General features: G+C 39.6%; 1 protein-coding gene across 3 annotated transcripts in view; it reads left to right on the top strand.

The window, feature by feature from the left end:
• The window catches only part of LOC107559735 (atrial natriuretic peptide receptor 2), an 83,610-nt gene that overhangs the window by 24,170 nt on the left and 39,753 nt on the right, over positions 1–19,687 (top strand). For 2 of the 3 annotated variants that reach the window (XM_016243656.1, XM_016243659.1), the window contains 8 exons: positions 5,673–5,793; positions 8,455–8,529; positions 10,074–10,151; positions 11,707–11,811; positions 12,187–12,258; positions 13,191–13,350; positions 13,470–13,625; positions 13,707–13,875. In XM_016243656.1, the coding sequence (XP_016099142.1) occupies positions 5,673–5,793; positions 8,455–8,529; positions 10,074–10,151; positions 11,707–11,811; positions 12,187–12,258; positions 13,191–13,350; positions 13,470–13,625; positions 13,707–13,875 (936 nt within the window). Of the gene's footprint in view, positions 1–5,672; positions 5,794–8,454; positions 8,530–10,073; positions 10,152–11,706; positions 11,812–12,186; positions 12,259–13,190; positions 13,351–13,469; positions 13,626–13,706; positions 13,876–16,069; positions 16,310–19,687 lie in introns of those variants that run through there. The other variant, XM_016243658.1, reaches the window with a different exon arrangement.

The following is a 19,687-nucleotide window of genomic DNA, read 5'->3' as shown; positions in this document are numbered from 1 at the left end:
TACCTCCTCGGTCCGACCCCCCTCGACCGGGGGGGCGGCCCAAGGGTATGTGGACATCCCTCCGGTTGAGCGCGCGATGCAGTTCGGCCCGCAGAGCGCCGCCGCCTGGAGAGGTAGTGCACGCCTTCCGTCCAGGGCCTGTAGGTTCTCATCCGCTCTGACGGCTAAGGCTTACAGTAGAGCGCGCGCAGTCGATGCTGAACTGCCTGGGGTCCTTCCAGTGCAAGACGGCGGTTCCACTGCAACAATTTCAGAGGCTCCTGGGGCATATGGCATCCGCAGCCGCTGTCACGCCGCTCGGGTTGCTTCATATGAGACCGCTTCAGCGTTGGCTTCACGACCGGGTCCCGAGATGGGCATGGCGACACGGCACTTACCGGGTTTCTGTTACCCCGTTCTGCCGTCAGACCCTCAGCCCATGGACAGATCTTGCCTTTCTTCGGACAGGGGTGTCCCTTGGGCGAGTATCCAGGCATGTTATTGTGTCAACAGATGTCTCTGCCAGGGGTGGAATGCAGCTGCGGGGCTCTGGTCGGGGCCCCGACTACAGTGGCATATCAACTGCCTCGAGTTGCAAGCAGTATGGCTGGCTCTGCGCCGCTTCAAATCGCTGCTACACGACAAGCACGTACTGGTCCGTACGGACAGCACTGCGACCGTTGCGTACATCAACCACCAGGGCGGTCTACGCTCCCGTCGCATGTCGCAACTCGCCCGCCATCTCCTCCTCTGGAGTCAGAAGCATCTGAGGTCGCTTCGCGCCGTTCACATCCCAGGCGAGCTCAATCGTGCAGCCGACGAGCTTTCACGTCAGCCCGCCCTTCCGGGAGAATGGCGACTCCACCCCGAGACAGTCCAGCTGATTTGGAGATGCTGTGAGGACGCTCAGGTAGACCTGTTTGCCTCCCTGGATACGTCCCATTGCCAGTTGTTTTACTCCCTGGCCGAGGGACCCCTCGGCACGGACGCACTGGCGTGCAGCTGGCCTCGGGGCCGGCTCCTCAGCGAAAAACTGATGTGCGTTTGCACGCGCTCTCCTTTTATACCCTCGCTGCGGGGCGGGGTGTGCGTGGCGAAACACGCACGCCAACTGTCATTGGCTTGTTTAGTTTACACTCGAAGGTGATTGGGCTCTCGGGCGAGATCCCAATTCGTCAGTCACTGACGTAACGTCTCCGTTCCCTCCTTCAGGGAACGAGGGTTACACAAGTAACCTAGACGTTACATATACGTAACCGAGATGTTTCACAGGAAGAAGACTTGCTCAAACCTGCAGCAGTTTATTTTTTTCAGAGGATTTACGGGAAAGGCTTCTATAGGTGCCAGAGTGGAATTTACATGATTGTTGCCAGAGCAACCGCTCAGCAGTTGTTTGAGTGAAAACATTTTCTGAGGCAAATGCAGATAGTTTAAATATTTCAGTGCTTGTTTCACTTGGTCAGACAATATTTTCAATAAATACTAGGCTGTCCTATTGACCTCATTGCCTCAATTATGACTAGACCCAGATGGAATCTGTGGATGGTGCATTTTCTGAACTGGTTTTGGGAGAAAATCTGTGGAATTGTGTGGAATGGGTTTTAAATATGTGTTAAATGCTGCTGAGAGGTCTGGCTTTTCATTACCTAAAATCATAATGAAATTTCTGTAGGCATTTTATAGTGAGAAAGGATTTGTACTATGTTATAAATGATGGGCACTCAATTTCTGCAGTAAGCTACAGATATTTCTGGAGTTTTTTGGATTATAACTGATATAACCTTTAATTGCCTATAGCCTGTCAGTGCTCAAGCGCATGCATAAAGCTTGTAATGGTGCTGCTACTTAACATGCTTCAGATGATAAGCCACATTTGAGGTCGATGATCGAAATGAACATTTGGATGTTCTGACTGATGTACTGTAATTACCACATAGACCAGCTGTTAATGATCTGTCCATCATGGACTACGTGACCACCACTTCCTATGGATTTTTTTCTGTGATTTAGCAAATAATGACATTTTGATTGACTAAGCCTCTTCTGGTCGACTAACGGTTAGTCAAAACTGATATCAGGAAAACCAAAATCTTTTGTGAAGTCTTGTGAGTGTAGATATATACTTTTCCATTTTTTTTTCAATTTACTTCATTCCTTAAGGTCTGTTAAAACAGTCTACAATTTTAGCGCATTCCCTTTTTTTCTAAAACCAGAGGATACTACTGAATAGTCTGAAACGACATCTTGTGGAAAAGGGAATTGTAGAAGCTGACTCATGGGTTATATAAATGGGCTCATGTCCAGTATAGTCAACACTATGAGACAAATATTGATGTTAGCTCCTCACAGCTACTAGAATAAATATTGCAGTTGCAGCAGAGGTAGACTTATTCTTGGACTTGTCATTCTCTGAACTTGGTTTAAAAATGTCTCTAAAATGGAAATTATGTTTAAAGACACCCACTCACACATGCAGTACACACTCACACACATAGCATGTATCAAGAATATAAGCGGATTTACATCATTCTGCTATGATTAAGCTTTGTAACAAGAGCAATGGAATTGCTATGCTGCTTGCTCTTGAATTGTCTGCTTGATTTTTTGAAAGTAAACATCATAGATGTTAACCTTACATTAATACATTTGGGAGATTATTTTGTCAGAAGTAATATACATTGAATGCATTTTTTGGAAATCAAATTCATGGCACTCCTACCATGTTCTACCAAGATTGTATTGTCAATTCTTAATGAAACATTGGCTAACTTTGAAGCTACAGTAGTAACTGTTGGTAAGGGTATGGATATAACTAAGAGTGTAACATTTAGCAGGAGAGGCGCCATGCTGGTGCAAATAAGAAGACCCATTGATGTTTTTTTACATGGAAATCATGACCAAATAGGACTTGCGTGGAGTCCTGTAATTAATATGACATATTGCCTTGGCCTGAAAACATCTACAATTAATTTACAATTAATTATTTTAGGTAAATATTAACCACAGGGTGTTTCAGTCTATTTATTATGTATTTGTCAAAACCTTTATATCTCACAGTGTCAATATAAATCTTGTGGTTACTGAGTTACTGAGAGCCTTAAAAGCAAAATGTTAAAGGAAAAGTTATTAAAAAAACAACAACAAAAAACAACAATAATTTAGGAAGGATGTTCATGCTGCTTTTTTCCAAACAATGAAAGTGGATGGGAACCCCGGGTGGATCGAGCTTCAAACATGACACCACAATTTAATTGAATGAATATGAATTGTGGGATATATTTCTGTTTAGTCTTTTGAAGAAATACAATAAAATAATTTTAAAAAATATTTTGTGTAACGAACAGAGCAAAATTAAGTCATTATTCACTGTACTATATATATATATATATATATGTATATATATATATATGTGCGTGTGTGTCACGGGGTTGTGGTTGTAGTAATTGCGCATGGTGAAGGAGTAGAAGAAAAGGAGTTTTTAATAAGCATTAACACACATAAACCATTGAAAAATAAAATTAATCCAGGACCAAGGAAATTACAGAAACTGAGGGTTTATAAAGACAGGAAACCTAAGGAGCAAACGAGACGATTAACACAACACAGGTGATCTAAATGAATGAAGATCAACTAATTACGAGAACAGGAAACAGGAATTAGACCAAATTGGGGCAAACAGAAACTAAACAGAAACACACACGTGGCAATACGTATATAGCCTATATATGAAATGCCGTACATGTTAAAGAGATTTGAAATCAGTGTCAAAGAAGAAATAATCAATGACCTTGATTGTATGATTGTTTGCTTGAGTTATTATTGTTTATATTAGTGATATTGATTATATTAAATTATATGATTTCAGTTAGAATGTAGCACACTAGTGAGACTATTTTTGTAAAAAAAAAGAAAAAGAAAAAAGCAGTGTGCACATTCTGAAAGAGTCATGCAGATTAAAAAAAATGCCACAGATACACTTGCAGTGAGCGATGTTGATAGAAAAACAGTTTAAATGTGAAAATGTAAAATTCATAAGAGCCACACACACTCTTACCACATCAAACACCAGCAAGCTTTCAAAATAGAAACATGCTGTTTGCATCCACTTTCCTATAACTTATTATATGGTTTATTCTGGATATTTCTACTGCTGTGCTGTAAAACCAATTTCTGGCCGTTCAATCCAAACAGTTTCCAATCTACACTCTTAAAAATAAAGGTGCTTCACGATGCCATAGAAGAACCTTTTTGTCTAAACGGTTCCATAAAGAACCTTTAACATCTGAAGAACCTTTCTGTTTCACAAAAGGTTCTTTGTGGCGAAAGAAGGTTCTTCAGATTATAAAAAGGTAAGAAAGAGATGGTTCTTTAAAGAACCTTTGACTGAATGGTTCTTTGTGGAACCAAAAATGGTTCTTCTATGGCATCGCTTGAAAAACCTTTTGAAGCACCTTTATTTTTAAGAGTGTATGATGTTTCCTTCAGTCGACGCTTCAAAGAATTTCAACATTTTAGAACAAGGATTTTCCCTTTGACAAACAGCTGAGCATACATTTTTGAACCTGGCTCTTTAATATAAAGATCCTGCAGAGGTTTTTTCCATGTCTGCCTCCAAAATCTGGTCCACAAAAACAAATAAAGGTGCTTGTTTTGGGGCTTACCAGGGTGGCTCTTAAATCAGTAAAACCCTGTTGAAATGCAGACGCTGCAGTACTTACACTCTGCCATCTGGAAGTGTTTTACACCTTTTAGATTGTAGTGGAATGTGTGGGGGTTGCTTTATTTTCTTGTATTTTGTTTTGAGTGCTCAGAAACTTAATTACGATTCTCTTCATTGATATCCTCCTTTCGCAACTCTCAGACCACATCCATGAAGCATTCAGAGATTGATTTGCAATAAAAAGGCAATCTTTGCTGTGAATAGCCGCTGTTGAGAAATATTAGGTCCTCAGAGAGCTCCTCCAGATGTGTTGATTCACTTGGAAGTTGCCCATGTATTTATCCACATGGCTGGCTGGACTGCTTGGTTTACTTGCGTTTAAAAATAATATGCTGGAAAGAGCACGACATCAGTGACCCTAAGATTGGCTCACATTTTATCGCCCATCAAACTTCAACTCAGTCTGCTGCAAAAATTGTTTCCACCTTAGTTTTATCTTACATAGACTTTTAGTGTAAGGGTTATTTAAACTAATTGTGCAAAATGAAATGGTATTTCCAAAACATTTTCACGGTTCTTACAAAGGCACATATCTCTCTTACTATACTTTTTCAAAACCCCAATATTTGTTTGTTATATACAGACAAGATCCAAAATCTCAAATCCAGTTTATAATAAAAAAAAACACACACACACACAAAAGCCCATATATATGAAGGGAACGATTTGAACCACATCTAGAGACCAGAATATCATGGAGACCTGAGAGTGAGATCTTTTGGCATGGGACAAAAAAATCATCAAGCATAAGCAACCATCAATAACACCCTAGTAACCACATAGCAATGCCTTAGCAACCGCTCTGAACACTTTAGCAACCATATAACAACTTAAAAACTACTCAGAAAACCTTTGCACCCACATAACAACACTGGAAAATTTAAAAATCTAGTTCAGCATCTAATGTTGCCAAAACACGGTTTTCTATTTGCACTGGTCGTCCATTGCTTTAATCCGATCTGCTCTTTTCTAGGAAACTAAAGTTGGAGAAAGAGTTAGCTGGGATGCTTTGGAGGATACGGTGGGAGGAACTGCAGTTTGAAAGTCCCAACAAATATTACAAACGTGCGGGCAGCCGTCTCACTCTTTCCCAGGTACAAGTGCTCTCGGGTATTCTCATATTTTGGATAAAGCTGCATAAAACTGATCTGTTTTCCAGCTGGCCACCTCTAAACAGATTTTAAAAGAGCAAGGATCAAATCTATATTTAAAAGACGAAATGTCTTTGAGTTTCTGTTTTTGTATAAACAATGTCGAATTAAAGAGGTTTCCTCCTGTTTCAGCCCATGTCCATATGGTTTTAATTTATCTCATAAAAATGCCTTTTTGTACTTGGCTGTAATTCCTGGCACTGTTTTGCCATGTCCATTTAAAACGGCATTCCTTGGGAATTACAATGATGCCTTAGTCATTTAACTGGTCACAAAAGGTAGCCTGATTTAGTTCATCTGAATTCTCTTCCTCTTTAAAATAGAGAATAAACAAATTCATGACAAGCTCACAGGTTTGCTCCTATTTACCTAGTCGAGTCTGTTCAAATGCCAAAACAGTTCAAAATGGGTTTAATACCCTGTAATATTTCAATGAATTTATATGAGATAAATAGAATAAACTAGACTAGACACAGATCAGAAATCTAAATCTTTATAGTTTACACATTTTTGACACATTACACATTCTTCAGTTTTATAGTAGCAGACTCGTATTAAATACTTGTTCAAATAAGCTCCAGTTTGACTGCCTGGTCTCCTACACAAAACACATCATGTATCATGATCTGCTGTGGATTATTAGCAGACTTATTGTTTTCCTAGTAAACACACACACATGCACACACAAACACATATACAGTGGTTTTTATTAGGTTCTTTTGGCCTCATACTTGGAACATGCGTTTTGAAGGCCAATGCATTTTCCAGACCACCGTATACAGTATTACACATTTCGGAATACCTTTCCAAATTTGTTCCACATCATTGGACTGAATGTATGATTCATTCTACTCCCCTGATGTTATTTAAATGAAGCTTTTAATGCTTTTCTTCTCGTACAAAAATATCTAATTCTCAAATGTTCAATGTTTTTCTTTTTTTATTCTGTATATTAATGAGTGCCACTTTAACTCAATCAAGCTAATGTCCGTTTTCAGAGTCTTTGGAAAAATCTTTTGGTGTGAAGCATTAAAATGCACCTTCAGATATATTTCTTGTATATTTTAGTCAACTAAAACTATAGTAGAGTCCAAAAGTACCAGGATTTTTTCCCATTAAACCTAGAAGTAAAATTTTTATTAAGTTTTGTAAAATTATGGAATATTATTATTAAAATGGTTAAATTTAACTGTTTGTAGATTAATCAGATTTGTGACAAACTGTGACACTGACCATGTGAGCTGTATATAAAAGGAGGTAATTGTTCATTTTAATAATTAAAGGGGTCATATGATGAGATTTCAATTTTTCCTTTCTCTTTGGAGTGTTACAAGCTTTTGGAGCATAAAGAAGATCTGTAAAGTTGCAAAGACTAAAGTCTCAAATCCAAAGAGATATTCTTTATAAAAGTTAAGAGTCAACCACACCTACCTAAATGGCTTGTTCTAACTCGCCCTCACATGTCTACGTCACGATGTGGGAAGATTTGCATAATGCTGCCCAAATGTTCACGCAAAGAAAGAAGGCGTAACTTTTATTCTCGCTGAAGTATTGTTGTTGCCGCCGCTGCCATGTCGTGGAGACGTTGTGTGTTTCGTTGTGAAAGTGAAACTACTTTGGAAACTACTTTGTTTGGCCTTCCAAAAGAGGACACAACTAGAAATCAGTGGTTAAGTTGTATTTACAACACTGTTCCAGAACAGTACAACCCAAATATTCAGATGTGTGCAGAGCATTTGCGGAGGATGAGGACTGTTTCCTGTGAGAGTAGCCTACAATGCCGGTGTCTGTTTCTATAAACTGGGGCAGTTCCAACTTTGCAAGGACAGTCTGGCGCTTCTGACTCACAAGCCTGTAAGTAAGTTTTTTATATTTAAAGAATTTGACACTGACGTTTCAAACGCAAGTTTTGAGCAGTGTAGAGTAGCACTTGTTGTTTGTCATTTCTCCACACATGGTTTTATGTTTACGCAGCGCGATACGCAACGCAACACGTAAAAAGACAGTATAAGTCATTATAATAAGTAATTATGTCCCCACTGGATGCAACAAATGCCTCGATTGTAATGGGTTTGATTGTTTTTGTCTTGTCGCGCCGGGACACAGGGCATCACAGTATGGTAAGGGGCGTAACATTTCCGTCACACGCTTGAGGTATTCAGCCAATCACAACACACTGGATAGCTGACCAATCAGAGCACACCTCGCTTTTCAGAACGATGAGCTTTGTAAAAATCGATGCGTTTCAGAAAGGACGGGGCATAGAGGAGCAACAATAATGTACATTATGTGGAAAATAATGTGTTTTTTGAAACTTAAACCGCATAAACACATTGCATTACACCAAATACACAACATAATGTTCTTTTTAGCAATGTCATATGACCCCTTTAAATTTGAACAAAATTAAACTTTTCACTCCAAATCCTATGCTGATAATATAATTTGCAACAAACAATATTGTATCAAATCTAAATAACAGAAACAGTTGTCTCAGACTTTTGGAGCCCACCGTATACATGTTTTCTTTTCTGATGTGCATAATGAAATTACTTTGTCTTAAATGCATGTTAGTGTTGCATTCTCTCTGTATTTCCTTTTCAGAGAGGTTCCAGCTATGGGTCCTTGATAACTGCGCATGGAAAATATCAGCTATTTGCAAAAACAGGCTATTTTAAGGTGCGCCTGAGTTCTTCTGACATCCTCCCTCTGCTGCACACCCACACACATATGTATTCACTGGAGAAATGGAGAGTGGGTGCACTACCAACTCAATATGTTGCATTAAGATCACACTTTAATGCAGCTTTGCAGCTTCTAAAGTCGATCCTCATTGCTATGTGTGCTATGCTCCAATAATTGGATCACAAATGTTAAAATGGCAGTAACATAAGATGGAGGAAAAAGACTTTTCAGTGTACAGGTGTATTAGAGAATTTTTGTAATTAAGCTTCATTGTTCTAATAATATAGTATATATAATAATATAGTAATATAGTATAAGTAATGGATTCGCAAAGAAAAACAATTCCTAACAAAGCTTTGAGACTAGACAAAAGTTCAGATAAGACAGACATTTAAGGCATAATGCACAGCTGTATCACTTAATACACAGCTTTTCTCCACATAATTAATGATGAGGACATAAAATGTTATGTTAGCTGAGGCGCAAGATGATAGCAGTTGCGTTTGAATGAAACGAGAGACAGCATGGTGATGTAATATGACAGGTGTGAAAGAAGTGCCAGCCTCAAATGCCCAGATGAGTGGTGTATTATTTGGCATTGCTAATGATGACGGTTGTTTTGGGGGAATAACACACAGAATATTGCGACTGACAATCAATATCTCTTGTCCCCATAATTATTTATGTGGTGAAAAGCTGTGTAATAAGTGACAAGACTGTACCTTATTGTACCTGTTATTATGTTAATATTGTGTCAGTTATACAGTGTAGTGTCATTATCGAAGAATATAGACTGCAGATTGCCATTACTGACCAATCACAGTTGAATACTCCAGAGAACAATGTAATATGGCAGCATATTTTTGTTACATGCTTGTTTTGAGTGTGTCATGCCTAAAACTGTTGTCTAGGTAGGCAGCCCTCTAGGTTTTGGAACGTAGCCCATGTTTGAAAGCAAAATGAAATATATTTGGTTGGTCACCAACCAAGAACTATTAGAGCACTTATCTGAAAAGCTTTAATTATGAGGAAATGTGAAAAATGTATGCACTTTGTATAAACAAAGAAGTCACTGTCACCTCTTTGTCCCACAGTGTAAGCTAAAAAGGACACTGAGGTATCAAATGTCAACTGAGCCAGCTGAATATTTTTGCTGTCACTGTGGCCATTGACAAGGACAAAGCAAATGATCAAATTCATTATTTTGCATGCCATTATTTCAGTATCAGTATAGACGGTTAAATAAATGATTTTACTTTGTTCACATACACAGTGGATTTTTTTTTTATTGCTCCAAGGTTAAGTAACTTTGCCTCAGATGTTCTCCCTAAAATGCAAAAATAAATCAATTACATAATTACTTAAATGACTTAAAACTTAATTTTGTCTCATGAGCTAGGAAAGAGCACCTCTGAGCAATAATGTTTTTGAGATCCAGCTATAAGACTAAAAGAAGATAAAAATTATATAAATTTTCCATCATGGCAGTTTACCTTTCAGATCTGATTATCTTTAATAATTGTTTCCTTTCACAACAGGGCAACCTCGTGGCTATCAAACATGTGAACAAGAAGAGGATTGAGCTCACCAGACAAGTGCTGTTTGAACTAAAGCATGTAAGAGAACACATTAAATCACAAGAGAGGTTCTGTGTATGTCTTTCGTTAAATTCCTGTTTGCATAAATATGTGTCTGTATTTTGGAAAAGAAGACAAGGTATGCATGCCATGTATGTGTTTAGACCATCGTTTATGACCCCCACTTGACAGCCTTGCTGCTCAAGCTGGTTAAAACACATACCCACCCTCCCCCTTTTCTACACACATAAATACACACACATGCAGGAGGGGGCTGGGAAGCCAATATGAGGCCATAGAAAGGGTTAGGCAATTTTTGGATTTCTACAAGGTGTTTTGGAAAGGATATACTAACTTCAGACACAGAACACTGTCAGGAAATGGATGTTAAAGAAATAAAGTAAAAGAAAAAATTTTAAAAATCTGAATGATATATAGTAACTAGGTATTGGTCACAGTCATCAACTAGCCCAACAGCCACTATTATTGTGATATTTATTTTTATCTAAACCCACCACCCACACATTTTTATGGCTTTAGCAGCTAGTTTGTATGCTTTTTAATGTAATTTTTTTAATTCATCCTCTTAAAGCATCACCGCTACACTCATATACATTCACACAGATAATTTCTGATAAACCACATAGCCCACCACAAACCATCACGGATCAAATCATGGTTGAAATTGGCTACAGTTCTTTTGTCACACTGGGTATGGAAGGTCAATACAAAGTTGAGTACGTTGCATTGTGGGATACAGTACTACTTTGTTCTCAGTACTCAGAAATAGTCCTCTGTTGTATACTTTTTGGACATTTAGGGTATTCTGTGTGTATACATACAGAAAATTCCCACGCTATGCACAGTTTGTGCAAAGCATAAATAGTAGGAATGATATTGTAGTATACTATTATGGTCATAGGCCAAATCTGTTCTCCCTGTCTATCTGAGACCACTGTGATGAGTCTGAGCCTAAAAAAAACTAAAACATGCCGTGAGTCCATGCTTCCCATAACAGGCTTATTTGAAGCTTAAGTTTATTATGATGGCCTTATTCCGAGGGAAAGCTGATAACACCGGCTGACTTGTGGCCAGTTCTAACCTGCTCAGCTTTGATGGGAAATGTAAGGGGCTGCATGGCTTGGTGCATGTGTGGTAAAACAGGAGGCATCCCTGAAGTGTCATCGCTGCAGACCATGGCCCTGGCGGTCTAATTAGCTGTCGGGACAAAGTGAAATAAATGGCCAGACAAAGACAAATAGGGGGTTGGGGGTAAGATAGGGCAGTGGAAACGTCGTTCTCACTGACATTTGCCCTCAGTGTTATGGAGGTCAAAGGTTATGCTAAGAAAAGTTTACATGAACTCATACAGATTTTGACACTCACTGTAGCTCCATGATGTAAATGTTTTACCATGCTGTTATAGACATAGTCTGAAGAAGAAAAAAACTGTTGAGGAAACTTGAGAAAAACATTTATTTTATTTTATTTTAATTTATTGTTAGCCATGGTCTTTGACATTTTCAGAATAAGTAAAAATCTATCAAGCATCATACAGATTATAATTCAAATCTCATTTTGTTGTTACTAATAGATGAGAGATGTGCAGTTCAACCATTTGACGAGGTTTACTGGCGCTTGTATCGATCCACCAAACATCTGCATTGTGACAGAGTATTGCCCCAGGGGAAGTCTACAGGTAAATACCCTCAAGTTCATGCTTAAAATAACTTTTTTTGTTAACCAAGAACATTATTGTTAATTATTTATTAGTATTACTCTGTGATCGCAGGCAGTGTGAATTGTTTATTAAAAGGATGACATTTACATTGCTAATATTACAGTGCATTTTGTTTTGTCCACTTCTGGGAAGTAGGCAACTGTACATTTGTATCTATTACAATGTTATTGCAATTACTTCATTTCCATATTAATGACCTTGTTTGTTATGATCTATCATATGTCTATGATATATCATCTAAATCATCAATCAAAGTTTTATATATTTGATATATAATGAAGTCTGTATATTCAGATGTTTTGCAGTGTTGAATTTCAGTTTGTTCTTTTACAGGACATCCTTGAAAATGAAAGCATCAACCTGGACTGGATGTTTCGATACTCACTGATTAATGACATTGTGAAGGTTTGTGAGACCACTAATAACCTTTATAAATGTACATACAGAATATACATCAGCCCTATTCATTCACAGATATTTTTTATATATTGTTTAGTTTAGTCAAACGAGTTCTGGTACTAAAAACATCATAAATTAAAAACAACACTTTTGTAATCCAGTAAATATGGTGTGCCTTTTAAAATGTCTAATGTATTGTTTAAAAAGCAGGATGGGAAACAGAATCATAAAGCAGTGTTGGTTTGATTATTTGCTTTTCTGAGAGGAGCCCCATTAGTAAAAGAAAATGGCCTGGCATCAAAGATAACATGACATTGTTTTGGAAAAGATATATGAAAATAATTTCTCTCTAAATTCTCCCTCCATTAAAGTAAATCAATCCTCTGTTCAGTGTCAAAGGTACTTGAGAGCCCAGGCACATAAAAGCATTTGGGTTTTGCTGGAAAATTGGCCTGAAACTACGACAAAGTAAACTGTCGCTTAAATGCACAAAACATATTTTGGCTTTTAAGATGGAAAAATGCTTTAAAAGCATTGTTTGATTTAAAAATAGCACTTGTCTGAATTTAGTACGCCAAGGCCATCTGAATTTACAGCTGACAGACATACTTGCCTTAAGTTGTTGATCCTGAGTATTAAATATATATCATATATTTATTATTTATATATGCATTAAATTAAATACAGTTGCTGTTTAATGTGAAAGACAATAAACTTTAATCTTTATTTTTCTATTATGTCTTCCAAAGGTAATCATGAAATATGTTATCTGGCTTCTGTCAACCCAGTAATTTTCTTAAAGCTTTAAGTGTACAAGGAAGTATTATTAAGAAATATAATATGGAATACACGTTTAACTTTAAATGTGTATTCTGTTCTATTTGCCCCATAAACTGTGGGTAAAGACATAATGTTCTGTTTAATGCCTGTGCTCCCAGGGAATGAATTATCTGCATAACAGTTACATTGGCTCCCATGGCAATCTGAAATCATCTAATTGTGTGGTGGATAGCCGCTTCGTTTTGAAAATCGCAGATTATGGTCTGGCAAGCTTCCGTTCGTGTTGTGAAAATGAAGACTCACATGCACTGTACGCAAGTAAGAATCTATTAAATTGTCTATTTTCATACATGAAGCATCAGTTGACTTTTGCCCAGTGCTGATAAAATCACTAATGTGACCAGACTTAGTGACTGCTTACCAAACGGATTTTTCAGAAAAGCTATGGACGGCTCCAGAGTTGCTGATATATGATAGGTATCCGCCACAAGGAACCCAGAAAGGAGATGTGTACAGTTTTGGGATCATACTACAGGAGATAGCACTAAGGAACGGCCCATTTTATGTTGAAGGCATGGATCTTAGTCCCAAAGGTAAAAAGCCCCAAAGATCAAGTACATTAAAACTGATTTGTTGCACATGACTGACAAGGGTTTGGTTTGGTTTTGTTTCAGAGATAATCCAGAAGGTACGGAATGGCCAGAAGCTGTACTTCAGGCCTACCACAGATAACAGCCGGCACTGTGAGGAGCTGACTATCTTAATGGAAGGCTGTTGGGCTGAAGACCCTGCCGAACGGCCTGACTTCAGCCACATCAAGATCTTTATTGCAAAATTTAACAAGTAAGCACTGCACACTGCCACACATCACTTACATTTGTAATATTTACATGAAGGAGAAGCAGCATTGTATCTTTGAACAGAATGCAGCATCTGTCCTAGAGCTGACAGCTCATTGATAAACAGCCTTTTATTGATGCGAGTGAAGGATTTATGGTTAATTCCCCAAAGGGGCACTTGACAGACATTGACAGAGTTCCACTAAAATGCCTGGTATGTTTTATGTAAAAAGGGACCTTAAAGCCTAGTCTTCATTATATAAATGCATCTTGTTGACATTTTTAGACTTGTTAGTGATTGGACAAAGTTTAAATATCAGATATCTAAGTATAAACCAGGGCAGTGTTTCCCAAAAGTATGGTAAGCCATAAGTAGATCACAGAACTGATTGTACGGGCCAACTTAAATTATAGGCTGTTTTAGTAACTTGAGGAGTACCTGAAAATCATTGTAGCTCAAGTGCTTTGGAGTAATCGTAAATAACTATAGTGCATTGCAAGGAGACAGACTTGTGCAGTCATCTGCAGGAGAACTGCTATAAATTACATCTAAACTCAATACCATTCCAATACTGTCATGGTGGGTCAGGGAAATGAGGATGAGAGGATCTAATTGAAACTAGACTTTTATTAAAGGGATAGTTCACCCAAAAATGAAAATTATATAATTAATTACTCCCCCTCATTTCGTTCTAAACCCGTAAGACCTTTGTTCATCTTCAGAACACAAATTAATGTATTTTTGATGAAATCCGAGGGTTCTCTGACCCTCCATAGACAGCAAAGGTACTACCACGATCAAGGTCCAAAAGGTTAGTATCACAACGTATGCACATGCTCTGCTCTAAATGTTAACAAGATGCAGCGCATGCGTGTTCCGTGTCAGCAGCATCACAAGCATGCGTCATGATACTCTCCAAAATGGCACCCTAGGGTGACGTGGAGGAGAATAATTTTTGAATAAAGTTATTTTAGTTTTCGTTGTGCACAAAAATAATTCTCGTAGCTTTATAAAGTTACAGTTGAACCACTGATGTTACATGGACCATTTTAACGATGTTCTTATGAATTTTCTGTACCTTGATTGTGGTACTACCCTTGCTGTCTATGGCGGGTCAGAGAGCTCTAGGATTTCATAAAAAATATCTTAATTTGTGTTCCGAAGATGAACAAAGGTCTTGCGGGTTTGGGACGACATGAGGGTGAGTAATTCATGATATAATTTTCATTTTTGGTTGAACTATCCCTTTAAAACAAATAAGCTACTGCATAGATGGCTTTAGAATATATTGGCTACGTATGGTAACCCTCGTTCCCCGATGGAGGGAACAGAGATGTTGTGTTGAAGTTGACACTAGGGGTCGCACTTGGGACTTGACACTAGGGGTTGCACTTGTGCTTGAGGGTCATCATTCTGAACGGGAGCTTGTGAAGGGCCTGGTTCAGCACCCTCAGGGCCAAGATTGGTCTGAGCCCCCCTCCCTTCTTGGATACGATGAAGTAGGGGCTGTAAAACCGTTTCTTCCTCTCGGCCGGGGGGGCAGGCTCTATCACATCCTTCGCCAGAATGGTTGCAACTCCTGCTCGAAGAACAGCGGCATTCTCAACTTGCACTGTGAAAAACAGAATGCCACTGAACTTTGGCAGACGTCTACCAAACTGAATCACATAGCCGAACCAAATGGTTCTGAGAAGGCTTTTTGCACTGTAGCTATAATATGAATGGTGTGGTTTGTCACGTTTTTTTCTTGATGACTAAAAAATACGTCATTTTTGATCGTACAGATAAAAGTAAGGCATCGTTTGAAACTGCAAAGGGTCTACTTTTATTTGAGTATAGTCATAATAACAACAAAACAACAGGGTGTGCTCTCTGCCGTCTCGGTCTCTGTCAACTTTTTTCACAGACACTTAAGTAAACTAAATCTATGAATACTTGCCTCACAGACATGATAAATATATGTATATAAAGCTTGAAATGTCTACTTGTAAATGAATGCATGAATGCAAGTCATGTCGAAAACAAATATTCTCTGATAAAGTAATCCCTATGAAACCAACGCGAGGCAAGTTTTCCCCATCTGAGCTCATTATCTGTAATGTGATCATGCCCATGCGCACGATCTATTCTTACGATAATCATCCACGTGAGATGCGCAAAAATGTAAACGCCCATCTAGGATACTTTTCATTTTCAGAAGAAGACGCGCTGAGAGGAATAAGCCAGAATTTACCTCAGAAGAAGAATGTGATGCAATGCTATGTGATGCGAAACGCGGCGCGAGCCAATGGAGAAAATCATTTCTGATGATTAAGGCATTTTTTATTACTTGCGTTAGTTGTTATTGTGATGTAACATTACTAGTTAGACTTTTCCTAAACTATAATTCCTGACTACATGTATGAAATCAAGTGAAATATTTTGAAATGTCATTTCGTTGCATCTAAATGTCTCATGACACCAGGATGTTTTTTAATGTTCTATAAAATATAAAACAATACGATATAAAAGTAATATGAGTGTTTACACTATAACACTATGAATGTTAGAGTCTGAGAATGTTTAGACCAATGTTTACTGTTCACGAATATTTGTAGATGTTTATAGTATGCTTAACAATAATTTTTGTTTCCCAGATATAAATTGTTTTTGTATTATGTAATACATATGAAGTATGTTTGTGTTTATGACTATAAAATCGTGTTATTATTATTATTTTTTTTGAGTTATGAGTGGGCAACATTAATGATTGCTAATGTAATAATATAGTTGCTCCTGATGTCATGCTAGCAGATGTTTTTTTTTTTTTGGGTGATCAGATACCTTGAAGACTTCACTGCTTTTCTCTGAGAATGCTGTACCATCATCAGAAGCTGTGAAGCTGTTCAACTACATTGGGCTGATATTCTACATGAATATGGTAAAATAAGCTCCATGACTGCTGATGATGGGGCTGTTTTTTTCTTGAATCCATGGAAAGAAGCAACAAATACTTTGGAAATATCAAGTATTTACTTGTTTCAACATGAACAGGATCTGTTGTCAGCAATAGCACAAAGGTGTGTGACTGTTTAAGTCTCTGTGTTTTTGACCTTCACTGTGTATATTTTGATTATACTGTGTTGTAATTAAATACAAATAATCAACCCCCCATTATTGGAATCTCCTCACATTCTTTCTTACCTGCCTCACAGTCACAATCCCATGTTATGAGTGAGCAGGATGATTTTCACATAATTTTGTAGCAACTCCTCTTCCTAAGAGCGGTTCATGTGCCAGGCAGTCTGAACCTTGGAGCGGACATGCTATCCAGAGGTAATGTGTCTCCGGGAAAATGGACACTACATCCTCAGATGGTTCAAATGATTTGGTTTGTCTTCGGGAGGGCAGAGGTTGACCTCTTTGCCTCAAAAGACAACTCTCAGTGCCCAACTTATTTTTTGATGTAGTGAGATGACCTGGCCCACAATTGGCCCAGCATTCGTCTGTATTCCTCAATGTCATCAAACGGGTCAGGGAAGTCAAATGCTCAGTCCTCCTGGTGGCCCCACTATAGAGGAACCATACATTTTTCCCCAAGTTAGTACAGCTGTCTGCAGCAGCGCCGTGGTCAATACCATTGAGGAAGGAACTTCTCTCAGACACAAAGGGCATGATTTGGCACCTCCGGCCAGAGCTGTGGAGCCTTCATGTCTGGGCCCTCGACGGGAGCATGTGCAGCTCCCAGCGAGAGTTAACAACACCATTTTAGAGGCTAGAGCACCATCTACGAGTGGCCTTTAAGCCCTTAAATGGTCAGTCTTCAATGTCTGGTGTTCAGCATGAAGCCTGGATCTGGGTTTTTGTGAGGTGTCCCACGTGCTAACTTTTTTGCAAGAGTTGCTGGACAATGGGCACGCCCCTTCCACATTCAAAGTTTATGTGGCAGCTATCGCAGCAAACTATTATGTCAAAGCTGGCCAATCAATCAGCAGAAACAACCTAGTATTTAAATTCTTGAGGCGCGCTCTGAGGTTGAACCCTCCTCGTCCTCATATTATGCCAACCTGGGACTTGCCCATAGTCCTGAGCCGCTTCATTCGGCCAAACTGTGGCCTTATTGGTGTTAACATCGGGGAAGTGAGTGGGTGACTTGCAGGCACTGTCAGTCAGTGTTTCCTGTCTTGAGTTTTGGCCTAATGGCTGTAGAATCGTTCTCAAGCCAAGACATGGTTATGTACCTAAGGTACTCTCAACTCCGTTCAGAGCACAGGTTATCGCCCTTCTAGCACTCCCTGCTGCAGATAGTAAGCAGGGTCCCAATCCACTCTGCCCAGTAAGGGCTCTTAGAGTGTATGTTAGCACTATAGTCTGTTTAGACAATCAGAGCAGATCTTTGTTTGCTTCGGAGGCCGCTCTAAAGGATTGCCAGTTACGAAGCAGAGACTTTATTGCTGGATCGTAGATGCCATAGCCTTGGCTTATGCCTCAGTAGGCTCGCAGTGCCCGATAGGTGGGAGGGCCCACTCCACTATAGGAATGGCGTCCTCCTGGGTGTGGTCTAGCGGAATTTCAATCAGTGAGATTTGTGCGGCCGCCGGCTGGTCATCGCCGTCCACCTTTGACAGATTCTATAGCTATAGATATTTTTGTCTGCTTAATTTACCTATTTCTCCCTAAGTGTGGGAAAGATTGTCTTGTGGTCCTCAGCCTTTTGGTTTGGGTCTCAACTTTGCTCATGCTTCTAGGAGTCTTTAACTTGGGTGCTTCGAGGCTGGGCTCACAGAGCAGGATTCATTCTGCATATGCTCATAGCATGGTGTGATTGGATGCATTCCCCATATGCCTTCTATGCAACGGGAGACACCGTTCGAAAGGGATTACACTGCATTTAGCATAAACTGGGCTACAATAATATGTGAGCAGGATGAACGTACATATTTGTGTTTTTGAGAAAACAGTGGTTATGCGTGGTTAGTCTGGTTACTAACGTAACCTTGGTTCCCTGAGATAAAGGAACAAGCGTTGCGTACAATGTGGGTAAACTCCGGTTTACTCTATTACTAAAGCCTGATTTGTTCACGTTTGTGTAGCTGCACAAACCAATGGCCCACCAGAAAGGGAGGAGCCGACTTCTATATAAGTTGGCTCCAAGCTCCATTTCATCAGAATCTTTCAACTGCAACAACAGCTATAGATTAGCATTCAGCTTATAACACGGCAAATGACACAACGCTTGATCCCTTATCTCAGGGAACGTCTCGGTTACTTGTGTAACCCTTGTTCCCTGAAGGAGGGAACGGAGACATTACGTCAGTCGTGACTGACGAATTGGGATCTCGCCCGAGAGCCCAATCACCTTCGAGTGTTAACTTCGAGTTTCGCCACGCGCACCCCGCCCCGCAGTGGGGCAGACTCAACCCGCCTGGGGTGAGATAACTATGCAGCAGAGATGGCAGTGAACGACTGCCAGGAAAAGACACGGGCTTACCGTGAGGGGAGCCGTACCGTGGAAGAATACACATGTTGGATCACCCGAAGGGGGAATCACTACACACGGACAGCTAGCCCAGCACAAGGGCTGACCTTGCGCATGCACACGAGTGCTGAGCCTGGCATCTGGCGCTCCGCCACGCCTGACCGCCGAGGGTGCGGGAGGAACTCCACCAGGGTTCGCCATGGGGAACTGAATTGAGGAGCAAAAAAGCGCACATATCCGGTCCGTAGAGGGGAATGGTGCAGCAAGCGGGATCGACACCGAGCAGGTCTGGTGTTACTGCCTACCTGAGGCGAGTACACGAGAGGACACAGGCTCTACACGGAGATTATAGAATCT

This window comes from Sinocyclocheilus grahami, unplaced genomic scaffold (genome assembly GCF_001515645.1).
Source record: "Sinocyclocheilus grahami isolate Dianchi unplaced genomic scaffold, SAMN03320097.WGS_v1.1 scaffold696.1, whole genome shotgun sequence".
Classification (NCBI taxonomy): Eukaryota; Metazoa; Chordata; class Actinopteri; order Cypriniformes; family Cyprinidae; genus Sinocyclocheilus; species Sinocyclocheilus grahami.
This window is presented reverse-complemented; position numbering and strand designations above follow the sequence as displayed.